This window comes from Bombina bombina, chromosome 2 (genome assembly GCF_027579735.1).
Source record: "Bombina bombina isolate aBomBom1 chromosome 2, aBomBom1.pri, whole genome shotgun sequence".
NCBI lineage: Eukaryota > Metazoa > Chordata > Amphibia > Anura > Bombinatoridae > Bombina > Bombina bombina.
In genome coordinates this window covers 260348581-260367331 of record NC_069500.1, presented here as the reverse complement: position 1 = coordinate 260367331, position 18751 = coordinate 260348581, and the positions used below count along the sequence as shown (strand labels likewise).

The 18751-nt window shown below is 38.3% G+C and overlaps 1 protein-coding gene across 1 annotated transcript in view; it reads left to right on the top strand.

Moving 5' to 3' along the window:
* Positions 1-10565, top strand: part of FBXL17 (F-box and leucine rich repeat protein 17) — a 1296987-nt gene extending 1286422 nt beyond the window's left edge. Inside the window, exon 9 of the mRNA XM_053701528.1 lies at positions 7110-10565. Coding sequence (XP_053557503.1) covers positions 7110-7247 — 138 coding nt within the window. The 3' untranslated portion in view covers positions 7248-10565. The remainder of the gene's footprint in view (positions 1-7109) is intronic.
* Positions 10566-18751: the final 8186 nt, after the last annotated feature.

The window sequence follows — 18751 nt, the reverse complement described above, 5'->3', positions numbered from 1 at the left end:
TAGCTATCTTAGGTTTTATTTTAAAGTTAAGTATTTAGTTTTAAATAGGAATTATTTAGGTAATGATAGTAGGTTTTATTTAGATTTCTTTTAATTATATTTAAGTTAGGGGGTGTTAGGGTTAGACTTAGGTTTAGGGGTTAATAAATATAGTATAGTGGTGGCGACGTTGGGGGCGGCAGATTAGGGGTTAATAAATGTAGGTAGGTGGCGGCGATGTTAGGGACAGCAGATTAGGGGTTAATAATATTTAATTAATGTTTGTGAGGCGGGAGTGCGGCAATTTAGGGGTTAATATGTTTATTATAGTGGCGGCGATGCGGGAGGGCCTCGGTTTAGGGGTTAATAGGTAGTTAGTGTACTTTTTAGCACTTTAGTTATGAGTTTTATGCTACAGCTTTGTAGTGTAAAACTCATAACTACTGACTTTAGAATGCGTTACGAATCTTGCGGGATAGGCTGTACCGCTCACTTTTTGGCCTAAAAAAAAAGCTTGTAATACCGGCGCTATGGAAGTCCCATTGAAAATAGACTATACGCAAATTGCGTAACCTGATTTGTGGTAAGGCAAAAAAAGTGTGCGGGACAGCTGTACCTACAAGACTTGCAATAGCAGCGGTAGTAAAATAGCAGCATTATGAGGCTTAACGCTGCTTTTTTACTCATAACGCAAGACTCTTAATTTAGCTGCTTGTTTCTATGTTAGTCAAGCATTCTAATGCCTCAGGAGAATATTTATCTTTATTTTTTATACTCAGGTAGTAGAGCTCATACAGAATTAATTAAAACTTGGCTGCAAGTTGTGAAGGGCATTTTTACAAATCATAAATTTAAAAAAACAAAAAACAACTAAATGACAAAATACTTTCATTCATGTCATAGTTTAAGTTACATAGTAGATGAGGTTGAAAAAAAGACAGAAGACCATCAAGTTCAACTTATACAAATCTTATTTTCTAAATATTTTTGAATTTAAGAGTTTGTTCTTAAAAATAAAATTAAGGAGTAGGCATATATTATTTATTTGCAGGGGATCCAGACAAGCTGGATAAGAATCCCTGCTTTACATAGGTAACTAACAGCAACTTAAAAGGACATGTTACACAAATGCTCAATCACTTTAAAGTGTAAAAAGATGACTAGAAAATATAACCTGAATATTTTTATATAAAAAAAGGAAGTTGGGGAGCGTTTCTTAGCCGCAGCCATGATAAGAAGTGCCTCTTACTAGCTCCGAAATTATCTTGAACTCTTGGACATTTATCTCCAACTTTCAGAGCTATATCTCCAATTTATTTGTTATACATCCTTTGGAGAAGAGGATTGCTTTCTAAGGATCCGATTTTTACCGCATATCTACACCCTAGATCCTAACCAACTGTGACCCTTGGCTGTGGCCCAATTCACGATTTTACCATCTCTCCCCCCCCCCCGCGCCTCACATTAAGCTGGGTGAATCGGTTGTAACAGAGTACGGAGAGGTTTACATACTGAGAAGGAGTAAGAATCACTGCCCACTATCGCTTACAAAAAGATAAGAATACACTTCCTCACGATGGAACCCACACTAGTAACCTTATTGCAATTTGTCTCACGCAAGCTAGATGGACATCACATCTCCCTCATGGTGGTGCTTAACTCAGAGAGCATTGACGAGGAGGAGACTGGGAGCCTCAGCATTGACTCCTACCTAAGCGTTATACAGACCGAGATCCTGGAGATTTGCTGCCGCAACGGTCCTCAATGTCCGGATGGCGACGACTGTACAGGTACTCCTCTTGGAGATGCAGTGGGGACTACACCTTGCTCCTCATCGACAGGCGCCATGTTTTCCACATGCTTGTGCACTGATATCTCACCCGGCAAAACTCAGCCGAAACCGGACCCGCTGGAGATGCGGCCGGTCGAAAGTGGGTTCCGGTTAGGTTTCTCCCTGAAGCACTTGGCTGTGCATCAGCTCTGCACCGCTGTGAACTTGCCAACGAATACGCCCTTAAAGCACCCAGAAGACTCTCTGACAGCGATAGGGTTTCATCATCAGTGGAACTTTTTGCATACTCCAAGCGGACTTCTTTGGATTAGCTACCCACGAGCCAGATTTTACAATCCGTTGGGTATAGGATGAAACAGTATGGTTACTTACAGCGACAAGGTCTCATGCCTTCCGCCAGGGATCTAATTCTAACTTCATAGTTGTTAGTGATTCCCACATTACTTGTTTAGTTCCTTTAAGATGTTTTTCATGTGTTGTGGTGTCACAGCGAGATTGCAGATACCTTAATGTCGTTAAAATCGAAGGATCCTCTATGTTGTAAAAATTACATTTGGACTAACTCCAGTTCACTGTATCTATTACATATTTAAGCAAGCAGAGCTCATTAGTAATCTAACTCACATATGAGGGCCATGTAGGATATTCAATTTGCCTAACGCTAGACTATATCTTTGTAACCAATGTCACACTGGAGTCTGTATGGAATGTTTGAAATACTAGGTGCTTACACCATGGATTGCTTATAGTGATGCTTGCCCAATATATAATAACAGAGGTGCAGCCAAGGTAGAACAAGCAGAGTAAGTGCTTACTAGGACATAGATTTAGTAGAGTTCTGTCTCTTTCTCTACGTTTATACTCTACCCTTCAACCATACAACTACCTAGCCCCCTATTCTCTTATTTACAACTCCTCCAGCAGCTCTTAGTACTTGCTATTCCTTTATTATTACCCTCATGCGAACCCCTTTACTATCCTATGAGCTCAGATTGATTTATCTTACAGCTTTCATCTACAGAAGCTCCCCAGTTATTCATTCCTATACAGACAGAGAAGATATTATAATACATTATGCGTGGTCATTTTTACCCCTTTGGCTCTCTAGCTCACTTCATGTTCAAAGTGTTATTTCCCTTATGCTATCTTAAACAGCTCAGCACAACTTACAAGCCCCATATGACATATCATCCCTTTTAGATCCCACCCCTATCCCCAAACATATATGAACTACCCCTGTCACTAGACAATTTAAGACTATACAGTCCTCCCTTGTCTTCTCCTATATAGCCCAGTATTGAACACAGATCCCTCTAGCTACCATACCCTTGGTCATCATCATCCCTGCTCCCTACATAGCCATCTCCTCTTATCTACTCTACCCCCCCCATTTATATGTGGCAGATTGCACTTATATAGATCTCTCTCCTAATAATCCCCATATGCAACCCATATCTTTAATAACATATTCTAATAGGTCCGGTTTATATAATAAGAATACCCCCTATCCCTCTATGAGCGGCTCTAGCCCGCTGCACTCCCTTACCATACGCCCTGATCACTAGCTAAGTTCATCATTTACATGCCTTAAACCCTTTTTTTTTTAGAGGATATGCCAGATCTCCACTAACCTACTTCAGCATAAGTTTCCCTTACTTTCCTTTATTATATGGGTTTTCCCTCATCGCCCCACATATTACCTGAGCTTCAGCTACCATTACCTATTTAAAACTGAAAACTGAGGTTACTTTAATGGCAACTCAACATTGTGTAATATTTTAACCATGGTCTTCCTATTAAAACTTGTTTATAGGATACATCCTATCAGTTAGGCTTACCTTGTAGTACAGATCTAACATTGAAGCTCCATTTTACCATATATCTAAATGTTACCTATGATGCCTATGTTGTGTACCCATACTGTCTGTTTACAACAATATTACGGCTAGATTTAGAGTTTTGTCGGTAAGGACCCGCGTAGCTAACGCTGGCTTTTTTCTGGCCGCACCATAAAAATAACTCTGGTATTGAGAGTCCACATAAAGGCTGCGTTAGGCTCCAAAAAAGGAGCGTAGAGCATATTTAACGCAGCTTCAACTCTCGATACCAGAGTTGCTTACGCAAGCGGCCAGCCTCAAAAACGTGCTCGTGCACGATTCCCCCATAGGAAACAATGGAGCTGTTTGAGCTGAAAAAAAACCTAACACCTGCAAAAAAGCCGCGTTCAGCTCCTAACGCAGCCCCATTGTTTGCTATGCGGAAACACTTCCTACGTCTGCACCTAACACTCTAACATGTACCCCGAGTCTAAACACCCCTAACCTTACACTTATTAACCCCTATTCTGCCGCCCCCGCTATCGCTGACCCCTGCATATTATTATTAACCCCTAATCTGCCGCTCCGTAAACCGCCGCTACTTACATTATCCCTATGTACCCCTAATCTGCTGCCCTAACATCGCCGACCCCTATATTATATTTATTAACCCCTAATCTGCCCCCCACAACATCGCCTCCACCTGCCTACACTTATTAACCGGACCGCACCGCTATTATTATAAAGTTATTAACCCCTAATCCGCCTCACTAACCCTATAATAAATAGTATTAACCCCTAATCTGCCCTCCCTAACATCGCCGACACCTAACTTCAAACATTAACCCCTAATCTGCCAACTGGAGCTCACCGCTATTCTAATAAATGTATTAACCCCTAAAGCTAAGTCTAACCCTAATACTAACACCCCCCTAAGTTAAATATAATTTAAATCTAACGAAATTAATTAACTCTTATTAAATAAATTATTCCTATTTAAAGCTAAATACTTACCTGTAAAATAAATCCTAATATAGCTACAATATAAATTATAATTATATTATAGCTATTTTAGGATTTATATTTATTTTACAGGTAACTTTGTATTTATTTTTACCAGGTACGATAGCTATTAAATAGTTAAGAACTATTTAATAGCTAAAATAGTTAAAATAATTACAAAATTACCTGTAAAATAAATCCTAACCTAAGTTACAATTAAACCTAACACTACACTATCAATAAATTAATTAAATAAACTATCTACAATTACCTACAATTAACCTAACACTACACTATCAATAATAGTTCTTAACTATTTAATAGCTATTGTACCTGGTTAAAATAAATACAAAGTTACCTGTAAAATAAATATAAATCCTAAAATAGCTATAATATAATTATAATTTATATTGTAATTATATTAGGATTTATTTTACAGGTAAGTATTTAGCTTTAAATAGGAATAATTTATTTAATAAGAGTTAATTAATTTCGTTAGATTTAAATTATAGTTAATTTAGGGGGGTGTTAGTGTTAGGGTTAGACTTAGCTTTAGGGGTTAATACATTTATTAGAATAGCGGTGAGCTCCAGTCGGCAGATTAGGGGTTAATGTTTGAAGTTAGGTGTCGGCGATGTTAGGGAGGGCAGATTAGGGGTTAATACTATTTATTATAGGGTTAGTGAGGCGGATTAGGGGTTAATAACTTTATAATAATAGCGGTGCGGTCCGGTCGGCAGATTAGGGGTTAATAGGTGTAGGTAGCTGGCGGCGACGTTGTGGGGGGCAGGTTAGGGGTTAATAAATATAATACAGGGGTCGGCGGTGTTAGGGGCAGCAGATTAGGGGTACATAAGTATAACGTAGGTGGCGGCGCTTTGCGGTCAGCAGATTAGGGGTTAATAGGTGTAGGTAGCTGGCGGCGATGTTGTGGGGGGCAGGTTAGGGGTTAATAAATATAATACAGGGGTCGGCGGTGTTAGGGGCAGCAGATTAGGGGTACATAAGGATAACGTAGGTGGCGGTCGGCATATTAGGGGTTAAAAAAATGTAATCGAGTGGCGGCGATGTGGGGGGACCTCGGTTTAGGGGTACATAGGTAGTTTATGGGTGTTAGTGTACTTTAGAGCACAGTAGTTAAGAGCTTTATAAACCGGCGTTAGCACAGAAAGCTCTTAACTACTGACTTTTTTCCTGCGGCTGGAGTTTTGTCGTTAGATGTCTAACACTCACTTCAGACACGACTCTAAATACCGGAGTTAGAAAGATCCCATTGAAAAGATAGGATACGCAATTGACGTAAGGGGATCTGCGGTATGGAAAAGTCGCGGCTGAAAAGTGAGCGTTAGACCCTTTTTTGAGTGACTCCAAATACCGGAGGTAGCCTAAAACCAGCGTTAGGAGCCTCTAACGCTGGTTTTCACGGCTAACGCCAAACTCTAAATCTAGGCCTCAGTTTCTCATTTTGTTCTGCAACTCTATTGACCACTGTAATGTTGAGCTGTTGTCTATCTGACTTATGTATATTTTTGAAACCTCAATAAAAAAATAAGTGAAAAAAAAAGGAAGTTATTTTACCTTAAAGTTACCTCAGTAGCCATATTCCACTGTGAAGGAATATTAACGGGACAGTCTACACCAGAATTTTTATTGTTTAAAAAGATAGATAATCCCTTTATTACCCATTCCCAAATTTTGCACAACCAGCACAGTTATATTAATATAGGTTTTACCACTGTGATTACCTTGTATCTAAGCCTCTGCAGACTGCTTTTGACAGATATTGTTTTCAAGTCAGCTTTTTACAGATATGCTACATAACTTTCAGGGGATTTAGTATATGGGTAAAATGTCCCTTTAAAATCCTGTGTTTACTCATTTTCATAAATGATCTGTACTTATTTTGTACTGAAGAATACATCTACACTTTATAAACAATAGTTATATATGCATGTGTATATATACAATTAAATAATTGTGACACATGATGATAGCTATATATTGTCATAAAATAATCACAAAATAAGCTTTGTGCACAAATATTCAGTACCTCAGTCAAATAGCTATTTACCATTAGTTGACCTCTTGAATGCAAAATTTGGATTATATGTTACAAATACAAGAAATTAGATGCACAAGTTTTCTTTCATACTAATATATTCAGTGGAAACCATAAAACTCTAGTTTTCTTGCTACTCTGGCTTATAAAATTGGGAAATAGAAACAAAATTAAAAACAGTTATGTTTAGCTCTTTTATATTACACCAAAATAAATAACAATAAAAATGTCTTGAATTTTAGAACCTCTCTGAACATCGACACGTTTGGTCTTTTCTATTCAGCTAAATTCCGAATAAAAACATTTGCCTACAACAACTACATAACAAGAAAAATGATTCACACTTCTGAAGTTTAAATTACTTTAAAAAAAAAAAAAAAGATATTTTATATTTTAATCTTTAATTTTATTCTTAAAGGGAATATTTTACATTCATGCTTGTTTTATATTGTCTTTGCAGGTGAATGAAGCGACAGTAGAGCGGCTTGTTCAGCAGTATCCTAATATTACTTTTAGCACTGTCCTGCAAGATTGCAAGAGAACTTTGGAGCGGGCCTATCAGATGGGCTGGACGCCGAATGACTCCTCTGCCTCATAACTCACAAGAACAGCTCATGTATTTAGCAGTTGTCTTGGAAAAATGCTGGTGTAGGACACTCCATCTTTTGAGAAGCCTAAGCAGCTTTTTTGCTTTCACTTTTTTATTTCTATTTCATTTTTTTCTTTTTTCTTTCAAGGTTTCAGCCACTCAGCACTGGAATGGCCTGCAAAGCACATTTTAAGAATGTCTTCAAGCCCTTCCAAAGTCTGAGAAGTATATTTTGCAAACTAGATGCTTAAAGGGACATTGTACACGTACAACATGATTTTAAACATGCTGAAATTATTTATTTTTTTGCCTGAAAAAAAATGGTTAAAACTTTTTTTAAATTTAAATTTAAAAAAATTGTAGCAGTAACAGTTTTGTACTTCGTACTAATTCTCATTGGCTAATAGATTTTTCATGCTTATGCTTATTGGCTGATAAGTAGAAATGCTTATTTGTGGGATACTGAACCATTTATTTAAGTTTTCACAGCTTTTACATCACTTTTATTTCAGGCAAAAGAAAAAAAAATTAAATCACATGCATGATAAAAAATATTTAGTACAATGTCCTTTTAAATAGTGGCATTTTTTATTTCTGATAGAATTAATCTTTTTTTGTTGAAAATATGATTATAATATTCTGTTAGAATGGTTTCAGCATGTCACTTCAAGTAGTAAAGAAAAAGTATAAAGTTGTATTAGTTTTAGTGTTTTAGAGTTTATGGCATATATTTTGGGTGAAAAAATCATATTTATTTTTTGGCATTTGTTTTCTAGATTATTCTATGATTGTCTAAATCTGTGACATTTCTGTATCTATTCAATTGTCAAAGTTGCTTGATAATGTATCCCTTTAATGTGTGTTTAGGTGTGATGCTGGAATTTATCATTAATTTTAAACACACACACATATTTCAAGCTACTTTTTGGCCTCAGTATCATACAATTGTATTACTTTTATTTTCTAATGAAATATTTTGCTATATATTAATCACACTATTTAGCTGATCTATATATTCAGCTGTAATATAAGTTTACATAGTGACTGACACACGCTGACATCACTTTGCTGTAAAACCATTGCAGATTATGCTGTTGAATGATATCCTTAAGGCAATCATATCTTTATTGATTAATATGTTTAAAACCTTATTCATTTCTTACTACTATGGAAAATTGATTGAACTGCCCATCTTCTCTAATTTATATTTAAAAATTATTGTATATGTGTGTTCATTCTTATGAATATGTAGTTTCATATAGGTTATAAACATAAATGCACAAAATGAATATAATGCAAGCTGTTAAATTGCCACTTTGCCTTTTAAGTGAGAAAACCATTTACTATTATGCATATAAATATTAAAGGAGAAACGTCTATTTACACTGGAGATTATTTCAAATTACAGTGAAGGCAATAATAATTTTAAAATCAGTCATCCAATGTTATATTCAAGTCACATTTTGTAATAAATGTTATTTGTACTTCTAGTTTTTCTAGGTAGCAGGAGAGAAGTCTAAAATATACTTTTTAGTGAATATTTAGTACTGATATATCATGGAAAGTAATGCTACCCTTTGAGTCAGTTTTTTTCTCCATTATTTTACAAGACAAGTAAAGTATTTTTTAAATCATATAAATAAAACAAACATTGTAAAATGCTATATTTACATTCACCAAATACAAAATCAAGAGCACATTTTCATGTACATATAAACCATTTCACTGTAGTTTGTCACAATGTGTGCGATCCTGAAATGAGCTATTCTATAAATCATTTGATTGGAGCTTTAAATGTGTCATTTGGTAAAGTACATATAAGCTAATTATACTACAGCAAGAATAAATATAAATTATAAACTTGTTTAAACTCCATAATACCAGAGTAACCCCAGCCCAGTTGTATTTTGCAGATATTTTCCATTAAAGCAAATGAGATCTACTATAAATTAAAGGGACACTGTACCCAAATTTTTTCTTTCGTGATTCAGAGAGAGCATGACATTTTAATCAACTTTCTAATTTACTCCTATTAGCAAATTTTCTTCATTCTCTTGGTATCTTTATTTGAAATGCAAGAAAGTAAGTTTAGATGCCGGCCCATTTTTGGTGATCAACCTGGGTTGTTCTTGCTGATTGGTGGATAAACTCATCCACCAATAAAAAAGTGCTGTCCAGAGTACTGAATAATAAAAAAAGCTTAGATGTCTTCTTTTTAAAATAAAGATAGCAAGAGAACGAAGAAAAATTGATAATAGGAATAAATTAGAAAGTGGCTTAAAATTGCATGCTCTATCTGAATCATGAAAGAAAAAATTTGGGTTCAGTGTCCCTTTAATTATATAATTTATTGATGTAGAAGGTACCACACAATAATGCATTTGGTCATTTTTATAAATTGTAATTAAAGGCCTATACAAGTCTAAAAAGACAAAGCTCTAATGTTAGAACATGCTATTATATGGCAATTGTCTGTATGTAACTGTGTTTAACCCATGCAAAGGAATTAAGTGCATAGTTAAAGTCAACACAGAGTATCTATGCACTATGAAAAGCTCACTAAAAATATCTGGTGAGACAGACAAGAGGCAGATGTATATAGTCACCAATTACTAACTAGCTCCCAGAAGTTTAGGATATGTACTTTTTTTTTTTTTTTTAAACAAAGAATACAAAGAGAAAAAAAGCAAATTTGAAAATAGAAATTAATTTAAAAGTGACTTGAAATTACATGGTCTACGTGAATCATGAAAGTTTAATTTTGACTTCATTATCCCTTTAAATCAATAAAATATTTTTTCTTATATAACTAAAATGCTGCATACTGCCCTCTATATACTATATACAGTATATATATACAGTAGAGTACACAGAAAACATTAGCCAAAACACTTTGCATAATTTTTGTTTGCTCCTATATAAACAAGGAATTTAGCGACTGATTAGCTGCAAAATTGTCACTATTTAACTTAAAATTGCTATAGCTGCTAGAGGGACTTAATAGTACTTCCAAATACAAGTGACAGAGCGTAGCTATGTAATTCATGCTGGATTCATCATTTTCCCTGCAGTGTGCTCTGCTAGAATGTAAGTGATATACACTCTAAAGAACAAGACTGTAACATTAAAAGGATTAATTACCAATCCCTCAGCTGTGAAAGTGGATTAGAAATGCACCTGTTTCACAAAAATGTAATTGTTAAAACTAATAAGATACTTCTGATTGTTTGTTCTTTACTTTTGCAGCTGGGAAATCATTTATTTTTGACCATCTCTGAAACACTTGAATGCTTTTTCCTTCTTTAAATAAAATGGATTTAAAATGTCTCTCTTATTTTAAGCGTCATGGCCTTGGAAATGAAGTGAAATGCATAATTATGCACAGATTGCAAGCAGTGCTATGTATGAGCTGTATTACATTCCTGATACTAACTGATTAAGAATATAGTAATCTCAGGTTGGGTATTTCGCTGCAGGGTTTTCTGCAGGTGTATAACAGCCAGATTGAGCCAGCAAGCTTTATACACTTTATTGGAGGAAAATGTACCAAAAAAAGCATGGAAGTTTAGATATTCTTCAATAGCCGAGACCAATCAGAAATATATGTCTATAACCCATAAGAGACACAGCGTAGAAGGGTTAGTAGTCAGCACCATTGCAAGTTGACAAATATGCTGATATAGACAGCAAACAAGTATTGTCAGGTAAGTTATAAGCCAAGTATACACAGCAGGTCTGGTAATTTCTGGCATTGTGGAGTACAGACAGCTGATCAGGTATAGAGTATCGACAGCAGGTCAAAGTTGGCAGATTTTGCTCAATAGCTTGGATCTGCATAGTGTTGTCACTAGGCAAGTTTAAAAGAATATAGACACTGGTCAAGATTTTTAGAAGTCAGAGAAAATGCTACTAACATAGGCGACAAGTGTAACAGTAATAACCAAGAATATAAAAAATATTAAATAAGAAAAGAAGCTATGATAAAAAAATCAACGCCTAAAGAATGACACAGGTTGCACCAGAGCTAAAGAAGTTACTTCTATTTGTGTATATATCACATGTGCACTTCTGGATGTTTCAGATTAATTACAGATACCAATAATACTGTGTATCAACCTAGCAGATTGCAACAAAGTATCAACAGATAACAGCAATTGCTGCTAGTAAAAAGAAAGTAAAAGCTTGAAACGCATTCATATTCATAAGCACATGGAGGGTTAGAATTATTGCTACAGAGAGCACATAGTGCCACAGCACGTTGTCAAAGTAGCAAACATATCAGTCCACTCAGAGTCAGTGGGCACTTAGTGTTAACAACACTCTCCAGAATCCTCCAAAACTATGACAATGCAAGCAGGCAAATGTTTATCCGGTTTCACAGGGCTTCTGCAACTTAAAAGAGTCAGTGTAACCAGGACTTTTCTTTCTTTTGCAAAACAATACAGACAACGCTGCTTCCACTTGTATTCTTACAGCTCATCCGCTGTTATGAGAACAGGATGCCTTTTAATAACTGACCATACGGTTGGCATTTTCATCCCTGCCGTTTGTGCCTGGGTCACTTGTCTGTGTGTGCAGCTCCTTGTAGGTTTCATCAAAGCCTTGCAGCTTGTGGTTAATCAAACATTACACCAGAGTGATGCCAGAATGATGCATTTTGCCCCTTCCATAACTGGGCTGACTTAGGGCTTCACCATACTCCTCTTCAAAAGCGGTGACTCTTTATTTGCACCTTATCGCTGTGATTGGTCAATTGTTTACAACCATCATGTGAGTTAAAACCGATATTTACAATAACCACTGCAAGCCACTTAAATTATTATGATTTACATTTTACACATCATTAGTACCTGAAATAGATCATGGCAACAATATTATATTAAAATTGATTTTGTCAATTTTCATTTTTTTTCTCCAGACTAACATTGCTACATATTTTTTTAAATTTTTTCACATTAACTCTTTTTCTCATAAAAAAACTGCCAAATTCAAGTTTTTCATTGAGACCTAAGGGAGACAATGTATTTAAAGTATACATCCATTTGGTCTCATGTTGGAGGAGTAACCTATCCATATTACCACCTCTTCGTTTTGCTGGTTCAATCCCTGTTATTTGCAGTGACACATAATTAGAGTTATGCTGTTTGGAAAAAAGTCATGCAATTGGACTATCTTTGTCATTGTTTTTAATGTTATTTCTATGCTCTATTATTCTCTCCTTGAACTCCCTTTTCATTTTGCCAACATAGAAAAGGGGGCATGAGCAGTTAAAAAGGTAGATAACCCCTATGGTCTTACATGTGATCCATTGTTTAATTTTATACACTTTACTCTGTTCAGTGCCAAAAGTTTTAGTTTTGGTCACATGACCACAGTATGTGCAATTTCCACACAGGTGATTGCCTACCCTTTCCTGTCTAGCTTGTAGCCAGTTTTGTTCCGGCTTACTTCTCTGAAACTCACTAAGTTTGTCTTTAAGGTTCTGGACCCTCCTTGCTGTTAGTAATGGGTACTCCGAAACAATTCCCTGTAGTGACTTATCATTCAAGAGGATATGCCAGTTCTTTTGTAAGATGGCTTTGATTTTTCCCCAATGACTGTTATATTTAGTTATTAGCCTGTTTTCACTTGGGCCTGAATCCATTATCTTTCCATAAAGGAGTTCCTGTCTAGGGGTTTTCCTAGCTCTTACCCAGGCTTTTTTGATCTGCCTATTAGAGTTGGCTCTGTTACTAAATCGTTGGGACATCTATTCAGCTTGTTGTTCAAACGCAGCTTCTGTGGAGCAGCTCCTCTTCAATCGAAGGAACTGTCCCACAGGAATGCCATCACGAAGAGCTTTTGGATGGTGACTATCGGCATGTAGTTTAAAATTCCAATTTTGGGTGCAACCCCCCTCCCTCTCTGTTTTTATGAGTAATAACCAAGAATTGAGAGAACTCTAGAATTCCTATAAATAATGTTTACAGTTTACCTAATTAAAACATTGGACATTTTGCCAAAGAGCATTTTGTCAGCAACTAAAGCATTGACAGAACTGCATGACGTTCTGAGTAACACACAAAGTATTATTATTATCACTTATTTGTAGAGTGCTAACAGATTCTGCAGCACTATAAACATAGGTCTAATATGCAAGTTAGCATTTATGTGTCAGGATGACAGGAATCAGACTGAGACGAGAAGTGCAAAAATAATCACACCTTTATTAATAACAAAAAATGATAAAAAGTCCACAAGTCAAATAACAAGCCAGGAGTCAAAACCAGAGCTGGTAGTCAGACGAGCCGAGTCAGGAGCCAAAGCGAGTAGTCAGACGAGCCGGAATCAGGAACAAGGAGAACAGCCAAGTCAGGAATAAGCCAGGGATCAGGAACCAGGAGGGACGTCAGACAGCCAGGTAATACACAGCCAGGTAATACACAGGCACTCACAAACAGGTCTGAGACAACACAAGGGCAAGCATACTGAACAGAGCCTATAAATAAGTGATGACAACACAATTCTGAGACTGCAACCTGTCTAACACGAATGATGTTCAGCAGTCTGACCATAAAAGGGCGTGCAGGAAATGAGCAGCATCACACACTATGCCCCAGAGTCAGCAAGAGAGGTGAGTAAAATGGCTGCCAGCAGCACATGGCAAACAAAGCAGGGAAAAAACCCTGACAGTACCCTCCCCTCAACGACCCCTCCCCCGCGGGAGGACAAAAGGCTTATTGGGGAAACAGGTATGGAAGGCACGGAGGAGGGTGAGAGCATGAACATCAGAGGAGGGAACCCATGAATGTTCCTTCGGACCGTAGCCCCTCCAGTGAACCAAATACTGTACACGGCTGACCTTATATCCATCATGGTTGTCCACAAAGATCGGACAGGGATGAGGCAACACAGTCGTGAACCAATTACAAACCAATGGTTTCAAGAAAGAGACATGAAAAACATTGGAGATGCGCATTGCAGGAGGAAGGTCAAGAGCGTAGGCCACAGGATTGACCCATCGGAGTATTCAAAAAGGACCAACATAACGGGGAGCCAGTTTATTGGAAGGCACACAAAGGTTCAAGTTGTGGGAGGACAGCCAAATCCTCTCACCAACCTGGCAGGAAGGCGCAGGCAGACGCCTACGATCAGCCTGGAACTTTTGGCGCTGCATACAATGATGAAGGCAATCCTGAATCTGCACCCACGTGGAACGGAGTTGCCGGAGATGCTCCTCCAAAGCTGGAATACCCTGAGACATAAATGAATCGGGCAACAAGGATGGTTGAAACCCATAATTCGCCATGAACGGGGATAACTTGGAGGAAGCATTAATAGCACTATTACGAGCAAACTCTGCCCAAGGTAACAGTTCAGACCAATTATTGTGGTGATCTGAGACATAGCAATGGAGGAACTGTTCCAGAGCTTGATTAGACCGTTCCGCAGCCCCACTGGATTGAGGGTGATATGCCGAGGAGAAGGAAAGCTGGATCCCCATTTGAGCACAAAAGGAACGCCAAAATCTGGAGACAAACTGGCTACCCCGGTCCAACACTATCTCCTTGGGTAACCCATGTAAATGGGAGACCTCCCGGGCAAAAATTGAAGCAAGCTCCTGAGCGATAGTCAGCTTCTTCAAGGGAATGCAATGTGACATTTTAGAAAACCGGTCAACCACCATAAGGATAACAGTATTGCCATTGGAAACAGGGAGTTCGGCAATGAAGTCCATGGAAAGATGTGTCCAAGGACGCTCACCATTAGCAATAGGTTGAAGAAGACCCACAGGAAGACGTTGAGGAGTCTTATTCTGTGCACAAACTGAGCAGGAGGCAACATACATAGCAACATCAGAAAGAAGACCTGGCCACCAGAATTGTCTAATGACAGACCAAATCATTTGGTTCTTGTCTGGGTGACCTGCGGCTTTAGGAGAGTGGTAAGTGTGCATATGTTTAGTTCGAAGATTCTCAGGAACAGAACACTTACAACTAGGTTTCTCAGGAGGTGCATTGGTTTGTGCAGCCAGGATCTCCTCCCCCAAGGGAGAAGTCAAATTAGTACGTATGGGGCGACAAACGTTTTGCTTCAGATAGATAAGTTAAATTCTTGTGGTCAGTAAGAATGAGAACTGGTACGCCAGTACCCTCGAGAAGATGCCTCCATTCCTTGAGTGCCAAAATTATTCCCAGTAATTCCCTGTCGCCAATTTCATAATTGCACTCCGCTGGAGACAATTTCTTAGAGAAGAAACCACACGGATGCAAGGAACCATCAGACATAGGACGTTGAGACAAGAGGGCACCTACTCCAGTCTCAGATGCATCAACCTCAAGAACGAAAGGCAGGACAGGGTTAGGATGAGCCAGAACTGGAGCGGCAGCAAAGGCAGTCTTAAGACTATCAAAGGCCTTAATGGCAAAAGGTGACCAATGCAGGGGATCATTCTCTTTATGGATCATGTCTGTGAAAGTTTTGACCAAGGAAGAAAAGTTTTTAATAAACTTTCTATAGTAATTGGCGAACCCCAAAAAACGTTGAATAGACCGAAGACCAACTGGGCGAGGCCACTGCACAACTGCAGACAACTTGTCAGGATCCATGGAGAATCCTGTAATGGAGATAACATAACTTTGGAAGGTTACTTGAGTCTGATGGAACTCACATTTCTCGAGTTTACAAAACAGGCCATTCTCACGTAGTCTCTGAAGAACCCATGTAACATCAGAACGATGAGCCTCAAGTGTGGGTAAGTGTATGAGGATGTAGGACATCATTAATAAATTCCTGGAAAACAGCAGGAGCATTACATAGGCCAAAGGGCATTACAAGATACTCATAATGTCCGCTCCTGGTGTTAAATGCTGTTTTCCATTCTTGGCCCTCCTTGATCCTAACGAGATTGTACGTTCCTCTCAAATCAAGTTTATAAAAGACCGTAGCTCTCTTGAGGCGTTCAAAGAGTTCCGTAATGAGCGGAATAGGGTTAGCATTCCTAATGGTAAGACGATTAAGACCCTATAATCGATGCATGGTTTTAACTCGCCACCCTTCTTCTTCACAAAGAAGAAGCCAGCCCCTGCAAGAGAGCAGGATTTGCGGATGATCCCCCACGACAGAGCATCAGCAACATACTCCTCCATAGCACAATTCTCCGCAACAGACAGATGGTAAATCCGGCCCCGAGGAGGAATGGCTCCGGGTTGCAGGTTTATGGCACAATCGTAAGACCAGTGAGGAGGCAACATACCGGCACGCGCCTTGTCAAAAAACCTAAAATGGCTACCAGCAGCACATGGCAAACAAAGCAGGGAAAAAACCCTGAGATTATGGGAGACAAATTGGTAGAGTGCCCTGCTAAGAGTTGCAGTGTTGTAAATCAGTTTTTATGAAAGTGATCTACAAAACAGCTGGGCTCATAGGTTTCCATGCTAGGGGGGTTCAGGGGATGAAAATAAGAGGAGAGGAACTGAGGTAAGCAAATTATAGTGTATATTGTACGCATTCCTCAACAGTAGAGGCTTTAAAAAGCACTTGAACCTTTGAAAACTAGAGGAGTGTCTTGTGGAGCGAGGCAGAGAGTTACCCAAGATAGGGGCCAATCTGGAAAAGTCCTATAGACGGGAATGTTAAGAGGTAACAAGATTGGAGGAGAGAAGGAGGCCATGAGCTGTGCGCCGGGGGAATGGGAGGGAGAGTATCTTGAGACAAGTTCTGAGATATATGGTGGAGCAGTGTCTTTGAGGGCCTTGAATGCCAGAGTCAGCATTTTGTGTTTTATTCTGGAGGTTAGAGGAAGCCAGTGAAGAGTTTGGCAGAGAGGTGCAGCAGATGAGGAGCGACGTGTAATGAAGACCAGCCTTGCAGAGGCAATCATTATGGATTGTAAAGGAGATAGCTAGGAAGACCAGAGAGGATGAAGTTACAATAGTCAAGATGCAAGATGATGAGAGAGTGGATTCAAATCTTAGTTGTGTCTTGTGTGAGATAGTGGCATATTTTGGAGATGTTTTTATGGTGGAAACAGCAGGAATTGGCCAAAGACTGGATGTGGGGAGTTAAAGAAAGATCTATGTGAAGTGTGACCCCAAGACATCAGGCATGCAGTGTTGGAGTAACAATGATATTATCAACAGTTATAGAAAGTTGGGGATAGCAATTTTGGAAGAATAGGGGAAGATAAGGAGCTCAGTTTTGGAGAGATTTAGCTTAAGGTAATGAGAGGATATCCAGGATGAAATATTAGAAAGACAGTTAGTGATAGAAGTCAGCAAGGAAGGGGATAGGTTTAATGCAGAGAGGAAGATTTGGGTATCATCAGCATACAAATGATATTGAAACTCACAGGACTTTATTAAGGATGATATATAAATTGAGAAGAGAAGGAGAAAAAGGACAGAGCCTTGTGGTATCCCAACAGAAAATGGTAAAGGGGCAGAGGATGCGCCAGGGAAGGCTAAAATAAAGTTACGTTTATACTAGTAGGAGAAGAACCACAAGAGGGCTGTGTTGCATATGTCAAAGGATTGAAGGGTTTGGACCAAGAGAAGATGATCAACAGTATCAAAGGCTGCAGACAGATCAAGAAGGATTAACAGAGAGAAGTGGCCTTTTGATTTTGCTGTAATTAGGTCATTAGCAACCTTAATGATTACTGACTCTGTTGAATGTTGGGGATGAAAGCCAAATTGCAACAGATCAATGAGGGAGTATAATGTGAGAAAATGTGATGAACGTGTATATACAAGCCTTTCTAGAAGTTTTAAGGCAAGGGGGAGTTAGGAAATATCACGGTAGTTGGATGGAGATGAGGGATCAACAGAAGGTTTTTTGAGTATAGATGTGACTAGTGCAAGTTTAATGGATGAGGGAAATATACCAGTGCTGAAGGAGAGACTGAAAATATGTGTGAGGATTGGAGGAAGAGTAGATTTAGCTTTCAACTAAGAATACCAAAAGGAGAAAGCAAAATTGGTGATAAAAATAAATTGGAAAGTTGTTTAAAATTACATGCTCTATTTGAATCATGAAAGTTTATTTTGGACTTGACTGTCCTTTTAAGGGCAGAATAATATGAGTTCAAGATGAACTTCTAGTGAATAAAGTAATCTGAACATCGAGATTTTCTCCAGTCGCTCAGCAGTGCGGGAACATCTGCATAGGTAGCATGTGAGAGGAGTTTGCCAGGGTTGAGGATGAGTGTGTGGTTTTTGAGATATGGTAGGAGGTGCCACATAGTCAAGGACTGATGTAAGAATGAAGTTGTAGTGACAGATAGATTAGTCAGGGCAGGAGAATGAAGAGATGGAATAGAGCAGAGGTTTGAGAGAGTTTGAAAGATGTTGCTGATCTAGTGACTTAAAAGGACAGTCTACACCAGAATTGTTATTGTTTAAAAAGATGGATAATCCCTTTATTCCCTATTCCCCAGTTATGCATAACCAACACAGTTATATTAATATATGTTTACCTCTGTAATTACCTTGTATCTAAGCCTCTGCAGACTGCCCCTAGATAGAAGTAATTTG